Source organism: Enhydra lutris, unplaced genomic scaffold, assembly GCF_002288905.1.
Source record: "Enhydra lutris kenyoni isolate GAN:26980312 unplaced genomic scaffold, ASM228890v2 scaffoldscaffold89, whole genome shotgun sequence".
Classification (NCBI taxonomy): domain Eukaryota; kingdom Metazoa; phylum Chordata; class Mammalia; order Carnivora; family Mustelidae; genus Enhydra; species Enhydra lutris.
This window is the reverse complement of record NW_019154173.1, coordinates 509,145-526,595: the sequence shown is the minus strand read 5'-3', so window position 1 is coordinate 526,595 and position 17,451 is coordinate 509,145. Positions and strand designations below refer to the sequence as shown.

The 17,451-nt window shown below is 47.9% G+C and overlaps 1 protein-coding gene across 1 annotated transcript in view; it reads right to left on the bottom strand.

Annotated features, from left to right (window-relative positions):
- Positions 1–16,198, bottom strand: part of LOC111162141 (uncharacterized protein C10orf95-like) — a 26,734-nt gene extending 10,536 nt beyond the window's left edge. Inside the window, exons 1-2 of the mRNA XM_022526335.1 lie at positions 16,142–16,198; positions 16,024–16,075 (exon numbers count right to left, since the gene is read on the bottom strand). Coding sequence (XP_022382043.1) covers positions 16,024–16,075; positions 16,142–16,198 — 109 coding nt within the window. The remainder of the gene's footprint in view (positions 1–16,023; positions 16,076–16,141) is intronic.
- Positions 16,199–17,451: the final 1,253 nt, after the last annotated feature.

Sequence of the window (17,451 nt, the reverse complement as noted above, 5' to 3'; positions counted from 1 at the left end):
CCTTGATTGTGTGAGTAGAGGAGAAGGGAATGCAGAAGTGTGATTGTTAATTTAGCACAAACCTGGTTGATGAACTTCAGGACAATAAAATGTAAGTTTCTCTTTTGCTGAGAAAAGCCTCGGCTAGCTCTGCTGTGGCTGGAAAAGTTAGATATCCCCTCAGAGTCCGAGAAAAGGCGGGGGAACCTTAGTGCTACAAGGCAGCACTAAGTCATCTCTGCCTCATTTCTAATTTGGTGATTTTTCAAGAATATGCAAAGGAATTCATCATACCAGTGTTTTTTTTCCTTTTTTACTTTCTCCCTTCCCCCCATCTGTCTTTTTTTTTTTTTTAAGATTCTTGTTTTGTTTATTTGACAGAGACAGCGAGAGAGAGAACACAAGCAGGGGGAGTGTGAGAGGGAGAAGCAGGCTCTCCCTTGAGCAGGGAGCCTGATGCAGGACTCAATCCCAGGACCCTGGGATCATGACCAGAGCCGAAGGCAGACGCTTAACGACTGAGCCACCCAGGCGCACCTCTCTGTTTTTTTGAACAGGTAAACTTTTGCCATATTGTGTGGTTGTTCATAGGCTGTATGTGGAGCCAGAGGAACATCTCTCTTATGTATGTGATAGTGTTTTCATTCCAAGAAATCATGGAAGCATCATTTACTTTCAGTTTGGCTTGTAATAAATCAAAGTCTTGCAATCAGAGGTTATTTTTTAGTTACTTATAAAATAAAGTTGTTACGGTTCACAGAGTTCTTAACACCACTGAGAGCTGGCTAATTATGAGGTCCCAAGTCGAAGTGCTAGCTGTTGGCTTTCCTGCATGGGTTTCAAGGATGACTGTGTTCAGCACATTCACTGTTTGGTTATAAACATAGACCCTGCTTACTTGGTTTGGAAAGTGTTTGGAAACAGTTTATCTATAATCGGTCTAGCATATTCACTTTGATCTGTGTCCACCTGGCTGGAGAAGTAGGTAGAATGGGCAGGGAATTCTGGGTATCCTTCAAACGATGTCCTTAAGCCTCCTTCCTCTTCCAACCAAAGCGCTCTGCAGTTTTCTTCTTCCCGCCAGGGTGGCTGTGTTAGGGGTCATTCCTTCATCTACTCCAGTTGTATCATCCCCAGTCATCTCTCGTGCTGAAAATGTCTCTGAGAGGGTTTAATATGCAAGAATGAATCATGCACACTTTAGCAGAGTCCATAAAGGGACAAAGGAATGGCATTTGTAAGGAAGGAAGGTGGTTCTTTCTCTTTACTTTGTCATCTAACCACTCTGCCTTGCAGCTGTCATTCTGTTTCCCTGACCTCATTCTGTTTCCCTGACCTCCTCCTAACACTTGACTCAATTTCCACAGAGAAGCCTTACCTTAGAAGGAGGGAATGATAGACTGACAAAAGGGAAGATGACTATAAGAGGGGCAAGAGAAATGCCTGACCTTTTATTTATTTATTGTTGGTGGTTGGGGCCAATAATGACTTGAAACCCGTCATTGGGACATGACACAAATTTCATGATGAATCCACAAAAATTTAAAATGGGAACAAAGTGGGCTTTGGGTGATTCCATGTCCTGAGTCTCGGTCCCAGGGGAATCATAGTAGAACTTAGTGGTGAAATAGCTCTCTCCTCCCTTGGCCCCAGAGTGCTGAGTGTACCCCCGTATCCAGAGGCAGCCCTAGGGCAGAGACAGAGTAGGAAGGGAATTCTAAATGGACCCTTGGTGAGTATCGCTGAACTATCTGTCCACCAGAGACTTGGAGCCTAAGGGGCAAGCTGAGGCAGTTCCAGAAATTGGAGGCGCGTTGAAGCTCCCTCCAGGAGCCTCTGCAGGGGCTGGCGCCCCGCTTGCTTTTTCAGGAGTTGACACACTGCTTTGTCTTCCATCATGGAGCCACTGGAACTACTTAGGTACTTCATCAAGCTGTTCTGAGCAGTAATAAGTCTAAAATGAAGTCCCACATCTGTGCCTGCGTGGCTCATTTGGTTCGGCGGCTGCCTTCCGCTCGGGTCAGGATCCTGGAGTCCCTGGATCGAGTCCCATGTTGGGCTTCCCCGCTCAGCAGGGTGTCTGCTCACTCTGACCCTCTCTGTTCTCATGTGCGTGCGTGCTCTCTCTCTCTATCAAATAAATAAATAAACCTTTAAAAAAAATAAAATGAAGTCCCACATCTCATGGAACCAGGTGGGGAAAGGACAGAGATCAGTCAAAACACTCTCAATGAAGGGTACCTGGCTGGCTCAGTGGGTTAAGGTCAGGTCATGATCCCAGGGTCCTGGGATAGAGCCTCACATCGAGCTCTCTGCTCAGCGGGGAGCCAGCTTACCCTTCTCTCTCTGCCTGCCTCTCTGACTACTTGTGATCTCTCTCTCTCTGTCAAATAAATAAAATCATAAAAAAAAAACCCTACTCCATGAAATAAACAGAATAAAGCCCCTCATGATCTCAAAGTATTTAATGGCCTGAGGAAACGGTCACGACTGAACAGTAAGGGGGAAAACCAGTGTACTGAACAATCAAAACCTAGTGAGGGCATCGGTACCCCTCCATCCGACCACCCCCGCAGGTCATCACCAGGTCCGCACTGCAAGGCCCGGGACTTGGCATTTCTGTGTGCGGGGGAACCTTCAACACTGTGATGAAGAGTGGGGTTAAGAGAAGCCACTTTGGCTGGATTCTGCAGTGCTGACCCGATCCCAAAGCTCCTTCCTTTCCCTTGGTTCCTTTTGGTCCTCTTGCAGTCACACTGCCGTCCCCCACTCATCCCCAGGGCTCCTCATGCCCACAATCTCATGGGTCTCTCATAGACAGTCACCAAGTCCCTTCTGCCCTGGTTCTCCCTTCAGTGGGTCGCCTCTTCTCCAGTCCCCAGTCACCAGCCCCAATTCCCATCACCTGCCCTCCTTAGCCTTGGGATTGCAGACGCCCTGGTGCCAGCAGATTCTGGAACCTCTTTTTTCCTTCCTGCTGTTGATGCTTCTCTATGTCTGCTGGCAGCCGACAGCCTGTCATCAGATGAACAAAGGGGAGAACATTTAGAATTTCAGCATCCCTTTGGACCGACAGATACAGTAAGCCTATTAATTTGGGCCTCGAGGTAAAGACTGCAGTAGAGGACTGCCTATTTACTTACACTCAAAGTAAACACGTTCTTAGTAAGATCATTAGGCTAGATCCCTAAAATTAATATACAGATCAAAGTCCGTATAATGTATTAACTATTTTGACCTGTCAAAATCTCACTCCCGGAAGATTGTTTTCAAATTATGTTCTTGCTAGTAATGTAAAGGAATAACTCTTAGCCTCTGTTGTTATTGAATTTGTAATTTTCAAGTAAGATGCAGTATCCCAATGATAGTCTTTACCACAGCAAAACGCTCTTTCGTTTCGCCTCTGTCACCAAAAGATGAGGCTTTTATTTACTGTTTTTGAAGATTTTATTTATTTATTTGGCATAGAGACAGCGAGAGAGGGAACACAAGTAGGGGGAGTGGGAGAGTGAGAAGCGGGGTTCCCACCAAGCAGGGAGCCCGATTCAGGGCTCAATCCTAGGACCCTGGGACCATGACCTGAGCTGAAGGCAGACACCCAACAACTGAGCCACCCATGTGCCCCAGGCTTTTTTTAAAATTGTTTTTTCATATTTTATTTATTTATTGGAGAGAGAGAGAGAACATGCAAATGAGAGAGTGAGACTGCCAGCAGGGGGAGGGGCAGAGAAGCAGACTCCCCACCCAGCAGGGAGCCCGATGCACCCCAAGATGAGGCTTTTAGAAAATAATTACTTTCTCCCTCTCCTCTCCTCTCCTCTCCTCTCCTTTACGGTAATCAAAACAGTTGGAACCCTTAGGCTTCCACTTTCCAGCCCCACTCTTGTCTCCCCAGTGATGGGGCTGATGGAGACAGATGACATCAGAAAGCATGGGAACAATTCAGCCAGGAATTTTTGTCATGTTTAGGTCTCTATAAGGAGCAATATTTAACTTATAATGTGAAAGCCTATCAACCCACTTTCACATATTGGATGCTAAATGACATTTTAGGGATGAAGACAATGGTGAAGTTAAATTTAGACCTTTTCAAAATCCAGAGAGTTCTGCAAACGCTGAGGTGTTCCCCTCTGCCCAAAAGAAGGAAAGCAAGGACGTTCAAGTAATGACTTCGCAGAGTTGCCAAGTACAATGCTGAATGAAAAAGAAATGACACCTGCCGGTAAGATACTGAGAGAAGATAAAAGGATCAGACATCAAACAAAACTTCAGATGGGGGCGCCTGGGTGGCTCAGTGGGTTAAGCCTCTGCCTTCCGCTAGGGTCATGATCTCAGGGTCCTGAGATCCAGCCCCACATCGGGCTCTCTGTTCAGCAGGGAGCCTGCTTCCCCCCACTCCCCTTCTCTGCCTGCCTCTCTGCCTACTTGTGATATCTGTCTGTCAAATAAATAAATAAAACCTTAAAAAAAAAAAACTTCATATGTAACCACCCACAAATGTGAAGCCCACATTCACATTCACCAAGAAATCCTAAGCAGGAGATTTGGTCTAAAGTGATTCTGAAATGGTTCTGTAGAGAATATAAGGTTAAGGTTAAGGGATACGAGGGTGGCTCCGTTGATCAAGCATCTGCCTTCGGCTCCGGTAATGATCTCAGGGTTCTGGGACCGAGCCCCGCATCCGGCTCCCTGCTCTCCCTCTTCTGCCTGCTGTTCCCCCTGCTTGAGCTCATTCTCTCTCATTCTTTCTCTCTCAAGTAAATAAAAATCTTTAAAAATAAAAAAAATTGGGGCACCTAGGTGGCTCAGATGGTTAAATGCCTGCCTTTGGCTCAGGTCATGATCCCAGGGTCCTGAGATCGAGCCCTATGTTGGGCTTCCGGATCAGTGGGGAGTCTGCTTCTCCCTCTCCCTCTGCCTCTCTCCCTGCTCATACTCTCTCTCTATCTCTCTGTATCAAGTGAATAACTTAAAAAAAACTTTAAAAGAATAAATAAATGAAGATTAAAGGATAGGAACATTCAAATTGACTTTCCATGTCAAGGATTATCTATAATCCTCTGCTCTGGTTTGTTCTGTTTTCACAGAATCACACAGATGGCCTATCTTGGGAGCCAAAGTCGGGTACAGGTTAACACCTTGACTGTTCCCATCCTTCTCAGCTCTTTCTTGTACTGTCATTACTTGTATGGGAGTATCACTCCGGCTGGATCCAGAGTCCATCTCACCTCAACCACCAAGTTGTCTCCCAAATGAGTTTAATGGATCTTCTGTGTATGTCCAGTTAGACCACTGGGTTCATCAAGGAGGATGCTCTTTGGCAACCCTAGAACCCCAGAGCACTATGGGCCATTTAAACCCACTATTGAGGGCGCCTGGGTGGCTCAGTTGGTTAAGCAACTGTCTTCAGCTCAGGTCATGGTCCTGGAGTCCCAGGATCGAGTCCCACAACAGGCTCCCTGCTCAGTGGGGAGTCTGCTTCTTCCTCTGACCTCTCCCCTCTCGTGTTCTCTCTCTCTCATTCCTCTCTCTCTCTCAGATAAATAAATAAAATCTTTTAAAAATAAAATTAAATAAACTCACTATTGAATGAATTGACATCCATACAATTTGTGTGATCAAGGCTATAAAGATGAGGAGCAAAGAATTTGCTGTGTGAGTAGCCCTAACATCAGGACCAGCCCCATCCACTCTGCCTACAAGAAACCATGCTGATATCTAGTACTTACAAGTACTGAGGACTCACGTGTATTGAGCTCCTACTGTGTATAAAGAAATGTTAGATGTGCCTTGTGCACTTGACTTTATTTCATTATCAACTTAAGAGGAAGTCCATGTTTCTGTCTACTCTTTTAGAATAGCAAAGTTAGAAGGAGAAACAGGGATTGACAAACAAAAGAATATACTCCAGGGGCGGCTGGGTGGCTCAGTGGGTGAAGCCTCTGCCTTCCGCTCGGGTCATGATCTCAGGGTCCTGGGATCGAGCCCCACATCGGGCTTTTGCTCAGCAGGGAGCCTGCTTCTCTCTCTGCCTCTGTGTGTGTGTGTGTGTGTGCCTGCCTCTCTGCCTACCAGTGATTTCTCTGTCACATAAATAAATAAAATCTTTAAAAAAAAAAAGAATATACTCCAGGTATTTTAAGCAGGTGTATTTGAGTACTTAGAGCAAAAACTACAGGAAGGGCTGGAAAGCTATAGGAAGAGCTGTCATATTATTTGTCATGGTCTTAAGACATGTATTAAGAGCATGTCATATTATTTGTCATGTATTAAGAGTATTAAAACTAGGGCCCACTGAAGCAGATGCTATTAACGTTCTGTCTCTCTCCCCCTTGGAACTCTCGACCACGTTCGTGCACATCAGCTTCTCTTGTGCTTTTCCACCCAATAGCCCCTATTTGTGGCTCCTCGTCTGCCACAGGCTACCAGCATCCCCTTTGTTAGCAAGCATAGAGAGCCGGGGGCTAGTGATTTCAGTTCTCCAGAGTGCAGCCTTTAGCTAACGACCGATAGATGTGTAGTTATAAAAAACCTGAGCTCTCAATGGGACAAGTCTGAGGTGTGACCCACATGGTCTGCAGAGTTCCTCTGTTGGATTTTGTCAAGTGACCCTCTGTGGGACTTTGCTTGATATCAAGATATTGCTTTGCTTTCTTCCCTTACTCCCCATCAGTGTATTTTTTGGGGGGACCACTTCTTGATGCATCACTTTTGCATGAATTCTTGGTCAAAATCAGCTTACAGGGAATCCAATTTAAAGGCACTGCCAAGTTGTTTCCCAAAATATTTCTTGGGGCGCCTGGGTGGCTCAGTCGGTTAAGTGTCTGTCTTCGGCTTAGGTCATGATCCCAGAGTCCTGGGATCAAGCCCAGCATCAGGCTCCCTGCTCAGTGGGGACCCTGCTTCTCCCTCTCCCTCTGCCCCCACCATTCGTGCTCTCTCTATCGCTCTCACTCTTACTCTTGGCCTATCTCAAATAAATAAATAAAATCTTAAAAAAAATAAAGTCATCTCTACCCCCAACATGGGGCTCAATCTCACAACCCCAAGATCAAGAGTGGTGTGCCCTACCACCTGAGTCAGCCAGGCACCCCCATCTATTGTTTTTAATCTTTAAATTAAATATGTGTACTATTCCTTGTGTATATTTGGTCACATATTTACCTCTTAAAAAATTTTTAAGACTTTTTAAAAAAGATTTTATCCATTTATTTTACAGACGGAAATCACAAGTAGGCGGAGAGGCAGGCAGAGAGAGGGGAAGAAGCAGGCTCCCTGCTGAGTAGAGAGCCCAACGCGGGGCTCGATCCCAGGACCCTGAGATCATGACCTGAGCCAAAGGCAGAGGCTTTAACCCACTGAGCCACCCAGGTGCCCCTAAAAATTATTTTTTTAAGATTTATTTTTTTATGTTGAGAGAGAGACAGAGAGAGCACAGGGTGGGGAAGGGGTGGAGAGATGGAGGGACATGGAGAAAGAATTTCAAGCAGGCTCCACACCCGGTGCAGAGCCCGATGTAGGGCTTGATCTCATGACCCTGAGACCCTGACCAGAGCCAAAATCAACAGTTGGAGTTTTAACTGACTGAGCCAGCCAGGTGCCCCAAAAGTCATTTTTGAGTCTCTCATTTATAGAATCGCCGAGATCTTTGATTTACCACACAGTAATCCTGTACGTGCCCAAGATGGTAGTGATGCAGTGGTTCTTAGGAGACTATTCTAGTTTCATTTTCTGAGACTTTTTTCCTTCGTTCATGGGTATCAGTTCTGCAAGTTCTGATCCGGGTGCTTGAGCTCTGCACATGAGCCAGCAGTGAGTCTGTCGCAATGGCCACCTGGCCAATGACAATTTATAAGACTATGACTTATTGGGGCACCTGGGTGGCTCATTGGGTTAAACCTCTGCCTTCAGCTTAGGTCATGATCTCAGGGTCCTGGGATTGAGCCCAGCATCAGGCTCTCTGCTCAGCGGGGAGCCTGCTTCCCGCCCCACCCCGCCCTCCCCCCCGCCCCCCACTCTGCCTACTTGTGATCTCTGTCAAATAAATAAATAAAATCTTTTTTTAAAAAACTACGATTTATCGTAATTGTAAGAAACACCCAGCTATCAGAGAGGTCAAAATGTGAAAAATTTGAGTCATAGAATTGATGAAAACAGTATTATTCTGTGGTCTTCCAGCTTCCATTTTGACTGTTCATAAATCAGCTATTGGCCTAATTTTGTGTTTCTTTGTTGGTTGTTTTGAAGATGTTCTCTTTGTATTTGATGTTCTGCTTCTCTTCTATTTATCTAAATGGGTATTCCTTTTCTCATATTTAAAACAATTGAGATATAAATTACATCCAGTAAAGGATGAAAATCTCAAGGGTACAGCTAGATGAATTTTTACATTTGTACACATCAGGGTAACCACTGCCCACATCAATGTATAGACTATTTCCGACATTCAAAAATGGTTTCTCATGCCCCCTTTCAGATGATGCCCCTCAAGGGTAAACTGTCTTCTGACTCCTATCACCAATGGTAAGTTTTACCTCTTTTCGAACTCCTCATAAATGAATTTATATAGTGTGTATTCTGTGTGTCTGTGAGATTCATCTGTGCTGTGTATTTCAAGGATTCATTATTTATCAAAGTGTAGGCTGATGGTTCTATGGTGATATCTCATTGAATTTTTTATTTGCATTTCTATTATTACTAATGATATTGAGTACCTCTTTTTTTAAGATTTTATTTATTTATTGGGGGGGCACAAGCATGGGGAGCAGCAGGCAGAGGGAGAAGCAGGCTCCCTGCTGAGCAAGGAGTGCGACAGGGGACTCGATTCCAGGACTCTGGGATCATGACCTGAGCCAAAGGCAGATGCTTAACCAACTAAGCCACCCAGGCATCCCGAGTACCTCTTTAAAAAAAATTTTTTTTAGGGCACCTGGGTGGCTCAGTTGTTAAGCGTCTGCCTTTGGCTCAGGTCATGATCCCAGAGTCCTGGGATCAAGTCCCACATTGGACTCCTTGCTCAGCAGGGAGCCTGCTTCTCCCTCTCCCTCTGCTGCTCTCCCTGCTTATGCCCTCTTGCTCTCTCTCTGTAAAATAAATAAATAAAATCTTAAAGAATAAATTAAAAAATTAAAAGATTTTATCTTATTTTTTTAAGGAATCTGTACACCCAGTGTGGGACTCAAACTCGAAACTCGAGATCAAGAGTCACTCGATCTACTGACTGAACCAGCCAGGCACCCCTCGAGTACTTCTTTCTATGTTTATGGGACACTTTGTTACCCTCTTTTATGAAATGTCCATTCAAAAATTTCACCTGTTCTTTAAATTGGTTTATCTTCTCAGTGATTGATGGCAGTTCTTCATATATTTTTGAGGTTAATACTCTAGCCAAAGACCACGAGGAACACACATAATTGAACAATTTGGGTGTGTTACTCATTGCAGCAAAAGGGGACACAAACCATAAAGAACCATGGGCTATCTCAGTAGGAAACTTACTGAATGAAGTATTTTGGCTTGTGTTAGGTGATTTGGGAGAGGGTTTTAAAAAAGTGGGGCTTTGTTCTGGATTGGATGCTATCAGGAAGTGGGGGAAATTCTATGATTGAGCATCTTAATAAATTTTATCAGTAGGGAGGATAGACTTGGAATTCGTGCTTTTTATGTCTTATTTAAGAAATCTTTGTCAAACCTAATATCATAAAGATATTCTCCTGTATTTTCCTCTAAAACCTTAATCGTTTTAACTTTCACTTTCATATTTTGTTTATAATCCATACTGAATTAATTTTTATATGTTGGGAGGTGGGGGCCAATGATTATTTCTATAATATGGATATCTAATTGACCTGGTAACATTTATTATTGAGAAGACCATTCTTTCCCTACTTAATTGAGGTGGTGTCTTTGTCATAAATCTGGTGATCATATAAGTGTGGATTTCTCTTTTTTAAATTATTTTTATTTTTAAAGATTTTATTTATTTATTCACCACAGAGAAAGAGAACACTAACTAGCAAGGGGAGCTGGAGAGGGAGAAACAGACTCTCCACTGAGCCCGGAACCTGACGTTGGGCTGGATCCGAGGACCCCTGGGATCATGACCTGGGCGGAAGGCAGACCCTTCACCGACTGGGCCACCCAGGCGCCCCTATTTTTATTTTCTCTAAGATTTTTTATTTATTTGTTTGAGAGAGACAGAGAGAATGAGGGAAACCACAAGCAGGAGGGAGGGTCAGAGGGAGAGGGAGAAGTGGACTCCAGGCTGCGTAGCTTTCCTAATGCTGGGCTCGATCCCACATGACCTGAGCTGAAGGCAGACGCTTAAGCAGCTGAGCCATGCAAGCGCCCCTAAAGATTTTATTTTTAAGTAACCCCTATACCCACCATGCGACTCGAACTCACAACCCCAAGATCGATAATCACCTGCTCCACACACTGAGCCAGCCGGGCACCCAACTTTTGTGAATTTTAAAATTATCATCTACACTTTAAAACGAAGACAAGAGGGGGGAGAAGGACCAGTGGAAATGTATATATCTGTGCATATGCGTATTCACTTAACTACTGCTAATACTTACGTTGTTTCCAATGTTCGGTTACTACAAACAGGGCTACTGCTTACGGTCCTGTAGTTACTCAATTCTGGGGTGCCTCTTACCGAGCCAGTGACTGACGCTATAGTCTAGCCCCCAACCTGGCCTATCAAGCCAAACAATGGGACTGCCTCCGTCCGCGCTTACCGAGGGCGACTCTTTTTTTAAAGCATAAAAATACTATGCGTTTGCCCCGCGGTGCACGCATAAGGCTGCTCCCACCACCAGGGGGCACCTTTTATTAATGTCCACCAAGGAGCCAGGCGGCTTAGCAGAGGCCTCAATCATATACATATTTTATATACACATTTTTTTTTAAGATTTTATTTATTTATTTGACAGAGAGAAATCACAAGTAGGCAGAGAGGCAGGCAGAGAGAGAGGAGGAAGCAGGCTCCCTGCTGAGCAGAAAGCCCGATGTGGGGCTTGAACCCAGGACCTGGGATCATGACCTGAGCCGAAGGCAGCGGCTTAACCCACTGAGCCACCCAGGCGCCCCAATATACACATTTTTTTTTTTTAATGCTGCAGTCAACATCGTACTGAATTGCTGGTCGCTCGGGCCTGTATGTCATAAACTTTACAAGGGATTGCCACATTCATCGCCAATTTCGTTGTACACAGCCACAAGCATTTTATGAGAATTCTCATTGCCCCATATCCCTTCCACACTTGATGTCATTATGTTTACTTTTGCCAATCTAATAGCTTTGAAGTTGGACCCCATTTTTCTCCTGTTTCAGATCTGTCTGGGAGCTTCCTGGTTGGCGAACACGTGGCGATTTGGTGAGAATGCCACACTCTGAGAGGGCCTGGAAGTTCTTGGCCCCTTCCCACACGCCTTGCCCTCTGCATCTTTTCCCTCTGGCTGTTCCTGAGTTATAACGTTTGACAAAAAACCAGTGATGTCATGCTCAGAAAAGGCCATGTGAGGACACAGCAAGATGGTGACCCTCTAGAAACCAGAGAGAGAGCCCTCAGGAGAAACTGAATCTGCCCTCCCCATGATCTGGAACTTTCAACCTCCACAACTGTGAGAAATAAATATCTGTTGTTTAAGTTAAAACACACACACACACACACACACACACACACTCTGATTACCAATGTGATTGTGCACTTTTTCAAATGTGCCTCATTTGGAACTGATTGTCCATGAATCTTTTGGATATCCTTCCATTTGCCCTTGCGTAACTCCTCTCCCCCACCCTACTCTGTGTCCAGGAGGCTGACCTTTTGGGACTGCATGAATGACTCCCTTGTCCTCTGGCTTCTGTTGAGGTTGTTGAGTTGTTAAATTGTTGAGATCCTTGGGTTCAGGTTGAGTCTGGCCAATGAGAGAGCTTCGTTTCTATCAGATGGAGAGTGGGCTGTGGCTGAGTTTCTTAACCAAAGACCACAAATGCTCTCCAGCAATTCTCTTTATTTTCAAATGATTATTTATTGTATTGAAGGACGGTTGATACACAACGTTACATTAGTTCCAGATGTACAACATAGTGACTGGACAAGTCTATACGTTTTGCTGTGCTCCCCACAATCTGTCCCCGTACAGCGCCATTACAATACCTCCGACTCTATTCCCTATGTCGTGCCTCTTGTCCCCATGACTTATTCATTCCCAGATTGGAAGCCTGTACCTCCCACTCCCCTTCACCCATGTTACCCATCCCCCACCCCCCTCTCCTCCGGCAACCATCAGTTTGTTCTCTGGATTTAGGGTTTCTGCCCTTTTTTTGTTTCTTTGTTCGTTTTTTGGATTCTGCGTATATGGGGGATTGTATGGCATTTGTCTTTCTCTGTCTGACTTATTTCACTCAGCATAATATCCTCCGGGTCCATCCACGTGGAGGCAGGGGTTCTAATAGTTATTGTGTTCCAGTAACTACTCCTGGCACTTACTCCTTCATGCTTTGCTGGGAGGTCCCAGCTCCCCACCATTGCTAGCCCCAGGGCGTCTCAGAATGTCTTGTTGGTGTCAGTTTTCGGCAGCCCTTGCTCCTATAATGGTGTAATAGTCACTTGTTCTCCTTGCTCCTGTGCTCTGGGCTGTCTGGGGAGTTAGGGGGTGTGCTTGGCTCTGGGCTGCAAATTGTGTGCATATTTGCTCCCTGTGAGTCACTGCGTAGTGCAGCGCAAGGGATCAGCGACTACCTGGGGTCAGCTCTTCTCACGGCAATCACAGAGGGCAAGAGGACCAGCCAAACCACACAAACATGTTGACATCCTCTGTTTCGCTCAGGTCTGCTCACATTGCACTGAGAAAAACAAGTGCATGACAAAGCCTAGGTTTGGAGGAACAGGTAGGCACACTCCTTCTGGAGAGTGGGGGGGGTGGTGCAAATTTGCAGAACAATGATACAATCACAATTTCCTCCAGCCATACCCACTGCCATCTCACAGTCCCCTCATTTACTTCTCCGCTCTGATCCACTTGCGTGTACCATGTTTCTCATTGGGACCCAGATTAACCCCCTTTCATCCTTGAAAGTTTCTGTAGGTTTTTCCAGTTTTCAGGGACATGCAATACCTCTCTCCCGTTTTAGTTCAGCCTTTTTGCTTTCCTTTTTTGGGTAGGTCCTTCTCCCCTACTCTATGCCCTACCCTATCTTTGGCACCAACCCTTTCCCACTTCTTGTGACTCACGCTAACAACTTAGCATGTTTATTGCTATAGTTTTCTTCATACCTAGCGAACTGTGTGTGTGTGTGTGTGTGTGTGTGCATTCACATGCCAGCTTTTTTAACATACAAAAACGTTTTGCAATTTTAACAAAAGAATAATGCAATTTTCCACCTATTCTGTTCCTTGCTTAAAACCTTGCAAGATCTCCCCAAATCATCTGGCATAGATCTTTCCTATTCTTTAAAATGCTGAATTATGGGGCACCTGGGTGGATCAGTGGGTTAAAGCCTCTGCCTTTGGCTCGGGTCATGGTCCCAGGGTCCTGGGATCGAGCCCTACATCGGACTCTCTGCTCAGCAGAGAGCCTGCTCCCCCCCCCTCTCTCTGCCTACCTCTCTGCCTACTGGTGATCTCTGTCAAATAAATAAATAAATAAATAAAATCTTTTTAAAAATGCTGAATTATGTTCCATCATGCTGGCCCCATTCCCCTATTGAGGAGTGAAGTCAGTGTTACTAAGCACTGCCCAGACCCCACCTTCAAGACCAAGGTTCTCCTTCCCCCGGCTGCTAGGGACCCAGGCTGCTCAGAGCCACAGCTCAATCACTTCCCAGGAATTACTGTGGGTTGAAGGGAGCTGCCTTGCCCAGGGGTACCCTGTGGCCTTCAGGTGAGACCTTATCTAATGACTAGACAGTGTGAGCGTACCAAGGCCTCGGCCTCAACTACTCAATCTGTAACTTTTCTGAACGGCTCTTCCAGCTTTAGATATATCCCCATAGAATCAGCCGAATCTTCTGTTGTAATAGTGGTGTCTCTTTAAATTCTCCCTCTGCTCAATCCTGCTTCCCTCCCTTCCTCACAAGTGTTATGAGATCTGTTTCTGAGGGTATTTCAAGTGTGTTTGGAGCTGGAAGTGGTCCGAAGAGCAGATTATGAAATCGGATTTGGGAGCACAGTTACCTGCCCGCTAGGTCGGAGGCTCCATCACTGTCCATAGGTGAAGTGCTGCTAACCCACGATGTCAAAGTGATGCCACCGTCAAAAAACTGTCACTAGGGGTGACCACAGATGGGACACAGATGGAAGAAAATTTACTGGCAGGTGCAATGTCTCAGGGGTTGACTGATTCAGAGGAAGTAGTAACTGTTCACAATTGTTCAAAGACATGGTTGTAACAAAAGGCTGCTACAGCACTGGAGAAAGACAAGGAAGTGCTGGGGTGGTTAACACCAGTCTAATCTTGGCTCCAAAGCCAAGGGTTCCACCTGTGGGCAGAAAGCAGTCTGAGGACTGGCCTGTAAGCATTAGTCCTCTTTGCAATGCTGCCCGGAATCCAGTTTGTTTTCTACAAGTCAGGCCAATGCATGCACAAGCGAAGCACAGCCCTTTCCTGCTCCCTTCCCACGTTCCGGAAAAATCACCCAAGTCAGAAATAAGAGGGTTGATTCAATGAATCTTTAACATCATACCAGAGTGCTGCCTTGTAAGCCCACCTTTTCTCAGACGCTAACGGGATACCTAACTTTTCCAGCCACAGACAAGCAGGCCGAGGCTTTTCTCAGGACTGCGGATTTCAGGGGTTAGCAGGCCGACAACAGTAGGAGGTTATAACCATTTTCCTTCTCTGCAGCAAAAGAGAACTTGCAGTTCTATTGTCCTGTAGTTCATCAACCAGGTTTGTGCTAAATTCGCAATCACACTTCTGCATTCCCTTCTCCTCTACTCACACAATCAAGGCTCTATAAATGTAAATGCTTTTTCTAAGGAACCTGTCACTCTGCTGATTCCCTGAATAATGCATTAAATAAAATTTGACGGGTATTCAGCAACATATGTGTGGGATTCCTGATTTGTCACAGAAAGGTGTTGCACCTTCAAGCAGCTTTTTGGAAAGGAGGAAAGGTTTTCCAGAAGCCTCCCAGCTGCCTTTTCCTGATACCCCCTTGGCCAAACTCAGATGGAGGTCCACTTCCTGAGGGGCACGGAGCTGACTGGATTGGAAGGGTCAGCATGTGGGCCCCAACGACGGCGGATGGGGTGCGCGTCCCCAGGACCACCACACGACCCCCTGCTGTGTTTCACCATGTCAGATTCAACCTCAGCCACAGAGCAGCAGGGGACACGCCTGCTCAATGACACCCACGGACCCGCGCACCGGCCCGGGGAGGCAGGGGTGCCACATTCACCGAGACTCAATTTCTTTTTAATAGCGTCTGACATTTATTGAAAAGAAGGAAAAGACGTTTGTCCAGGTAGTGTAGAAGAGCTGGGCAGAGTGCAGGGCTTAACTACTGTGTGGAACAAAAGGCACACATCAGAGAGACAGCTGCGAACTGAGAAGAGAACTGGGTTCTGGGCAAAACGAACAGGTCCACGGGAGAAAGAAAACGAGCGGCTGGATCTGGCTGCCAGGCACCCCTGGGACCCGGCCGCCATCTGGCAGGAGCAGAAGAGGTCTCTGGGAGGAGGGGGCGACGGGTCCCGCCGCAGGTGAGAGGTCGGCCCGCCCCTCCGGGGGGCGGTGGCGCGGTGGGTGGCGAGCTGCTGGAGTCACTGTCCAGGGGCCGCGGCCGGCTCAGACACTTCTTGGGGGAGCCCACATCGCTGGGGCCCCAGGCCGTCGAGGGCGCGCGGTGGACGGCGGTGGCAGCGCGGGTGTCCGGGCGGCGCGCTGCAGGCCTGGCGGTCAGTCTGGCGGAGGCGGCCCGCGGCGGCCGGGCTGTGGGTGGTCTGGCCGGTGTGTAACGGGAGCCCGGCCCGCAGCTGGAGCGCGGGCCCGAGTCCAAGTGCGCACGGGAGGGGCCCGGCTGGCGGCCCAGGGCGGCGGCGCGCTCTGGAGCCAGGCCCAGAGGCAGCGGCGGGAACCTGGAGCGCTATTCCTGAAACAAAGGCAAGCACTACGCGGGAGGGGACAGCAGCGTGGGGGAGAGCGCGGCCACTCGAGCGCGGCGAAGGTGGGGGGGCGGGAGGCGCGGCGGGGCGACGCCCGCGGCCATCTGGGCGGCGGCGGCGGCGGCAGCGGCGGGCGCGGCGGACCCTCCCCCGAGCACCGCCCCCAGGCCCGAGGGGCTCCCGGCCTAGAAGTCCTCGTCCTCCACCCAGCCAAACACCCGCTTCATCTCGGCCAGGAAGCCCCGGTAATCATTGAGGAGGGGGCTCTCCTTCCTGATGTAGGGGATCACCCACTGCAGGGCCGGCCCGGTCAGGCGGGTGATGAGGAACGTCACCTTCAGGGCGTCGCTGGAGAACAGAGTCTCGTCCACCAACATGTAGGCGCCCGTCTGCACGATGAACTCCGGCAGCCGGTCGGTGTCGCCGTCAAACGTCTCGGGGAAGGGAATCGGGTTCCTCCACCGCCGGGTCTGGGGCCGCAGGGGCAGGGCCAGGAGGGCCTTGATCAGCTGCACCCTGCCGTCCATTGCGCCGCGCTCGCGCTGGCTAGCCACCTCTGGGAAGGACTGGGTTGAGGTGGGCGGGGAGGCGTGGCGGGAAGTGCGTGTGCGCGGAGGCGTACCCTGGGTGGGGGGCGTGGCCCCGCGCGGTCCCCGCCCACTTGTCCCGGTGGTCGCGAGGGCGCAGGCGCAACACTGGGTGGTCGCCCCAGGTCAGCGGCGGACGCGCGAGGGTCAGGTCCATTGGTCGCTCGAGGAGGCGGGGTCAGAACCGCGGGGCGGGGCCGACAGTCCCCAGGCGGGCCAGGGGCCGGGCCTTGGGCACAGCCCAAGACATCTGGCTCTATCTAGCTCAATCTGGATGTCTGTCCCTATTTGGTGTAGGAAGTCCTTAGGCGTATGGGCCTCAGTGGGGCCCCGTTTTGGGGGTTGAGAAGTCCTTCCTTCTCACGTTTATTGACCCTCAGGCTTAGCGTATGTTTGTGGACTCCTGCATCTGGACACTGCTTGAGGGAGGTTACTCCAGCACAATTTCCTGCTTAAGCATACATTTCTCAGCTAGAGAGATTTTGCACAAGAGGTTAACATGTGGTTGCCTTGCAGTGTAATGGGAAAGCCCCAAATATTAGCAAACATCATCCAGAGCTCCGTATTCAAAGAATAATGCTCTATGACCAGTTAATGTAAAGAGGGTTTAATAATAAGAAATCTCTTAATTTGGGGTGCTCGGATGGCTCAGTCAGTTAAGTCTCTGCCTTTGGCTCAGGTCATGATCTCAGGGTCCTGGGATTGAGCCGGAAGTCAGCCTCCCTGCCCAGGGGGGAGCCTGCTTCTCCTGCTGCTGCACTTGTGCTCTC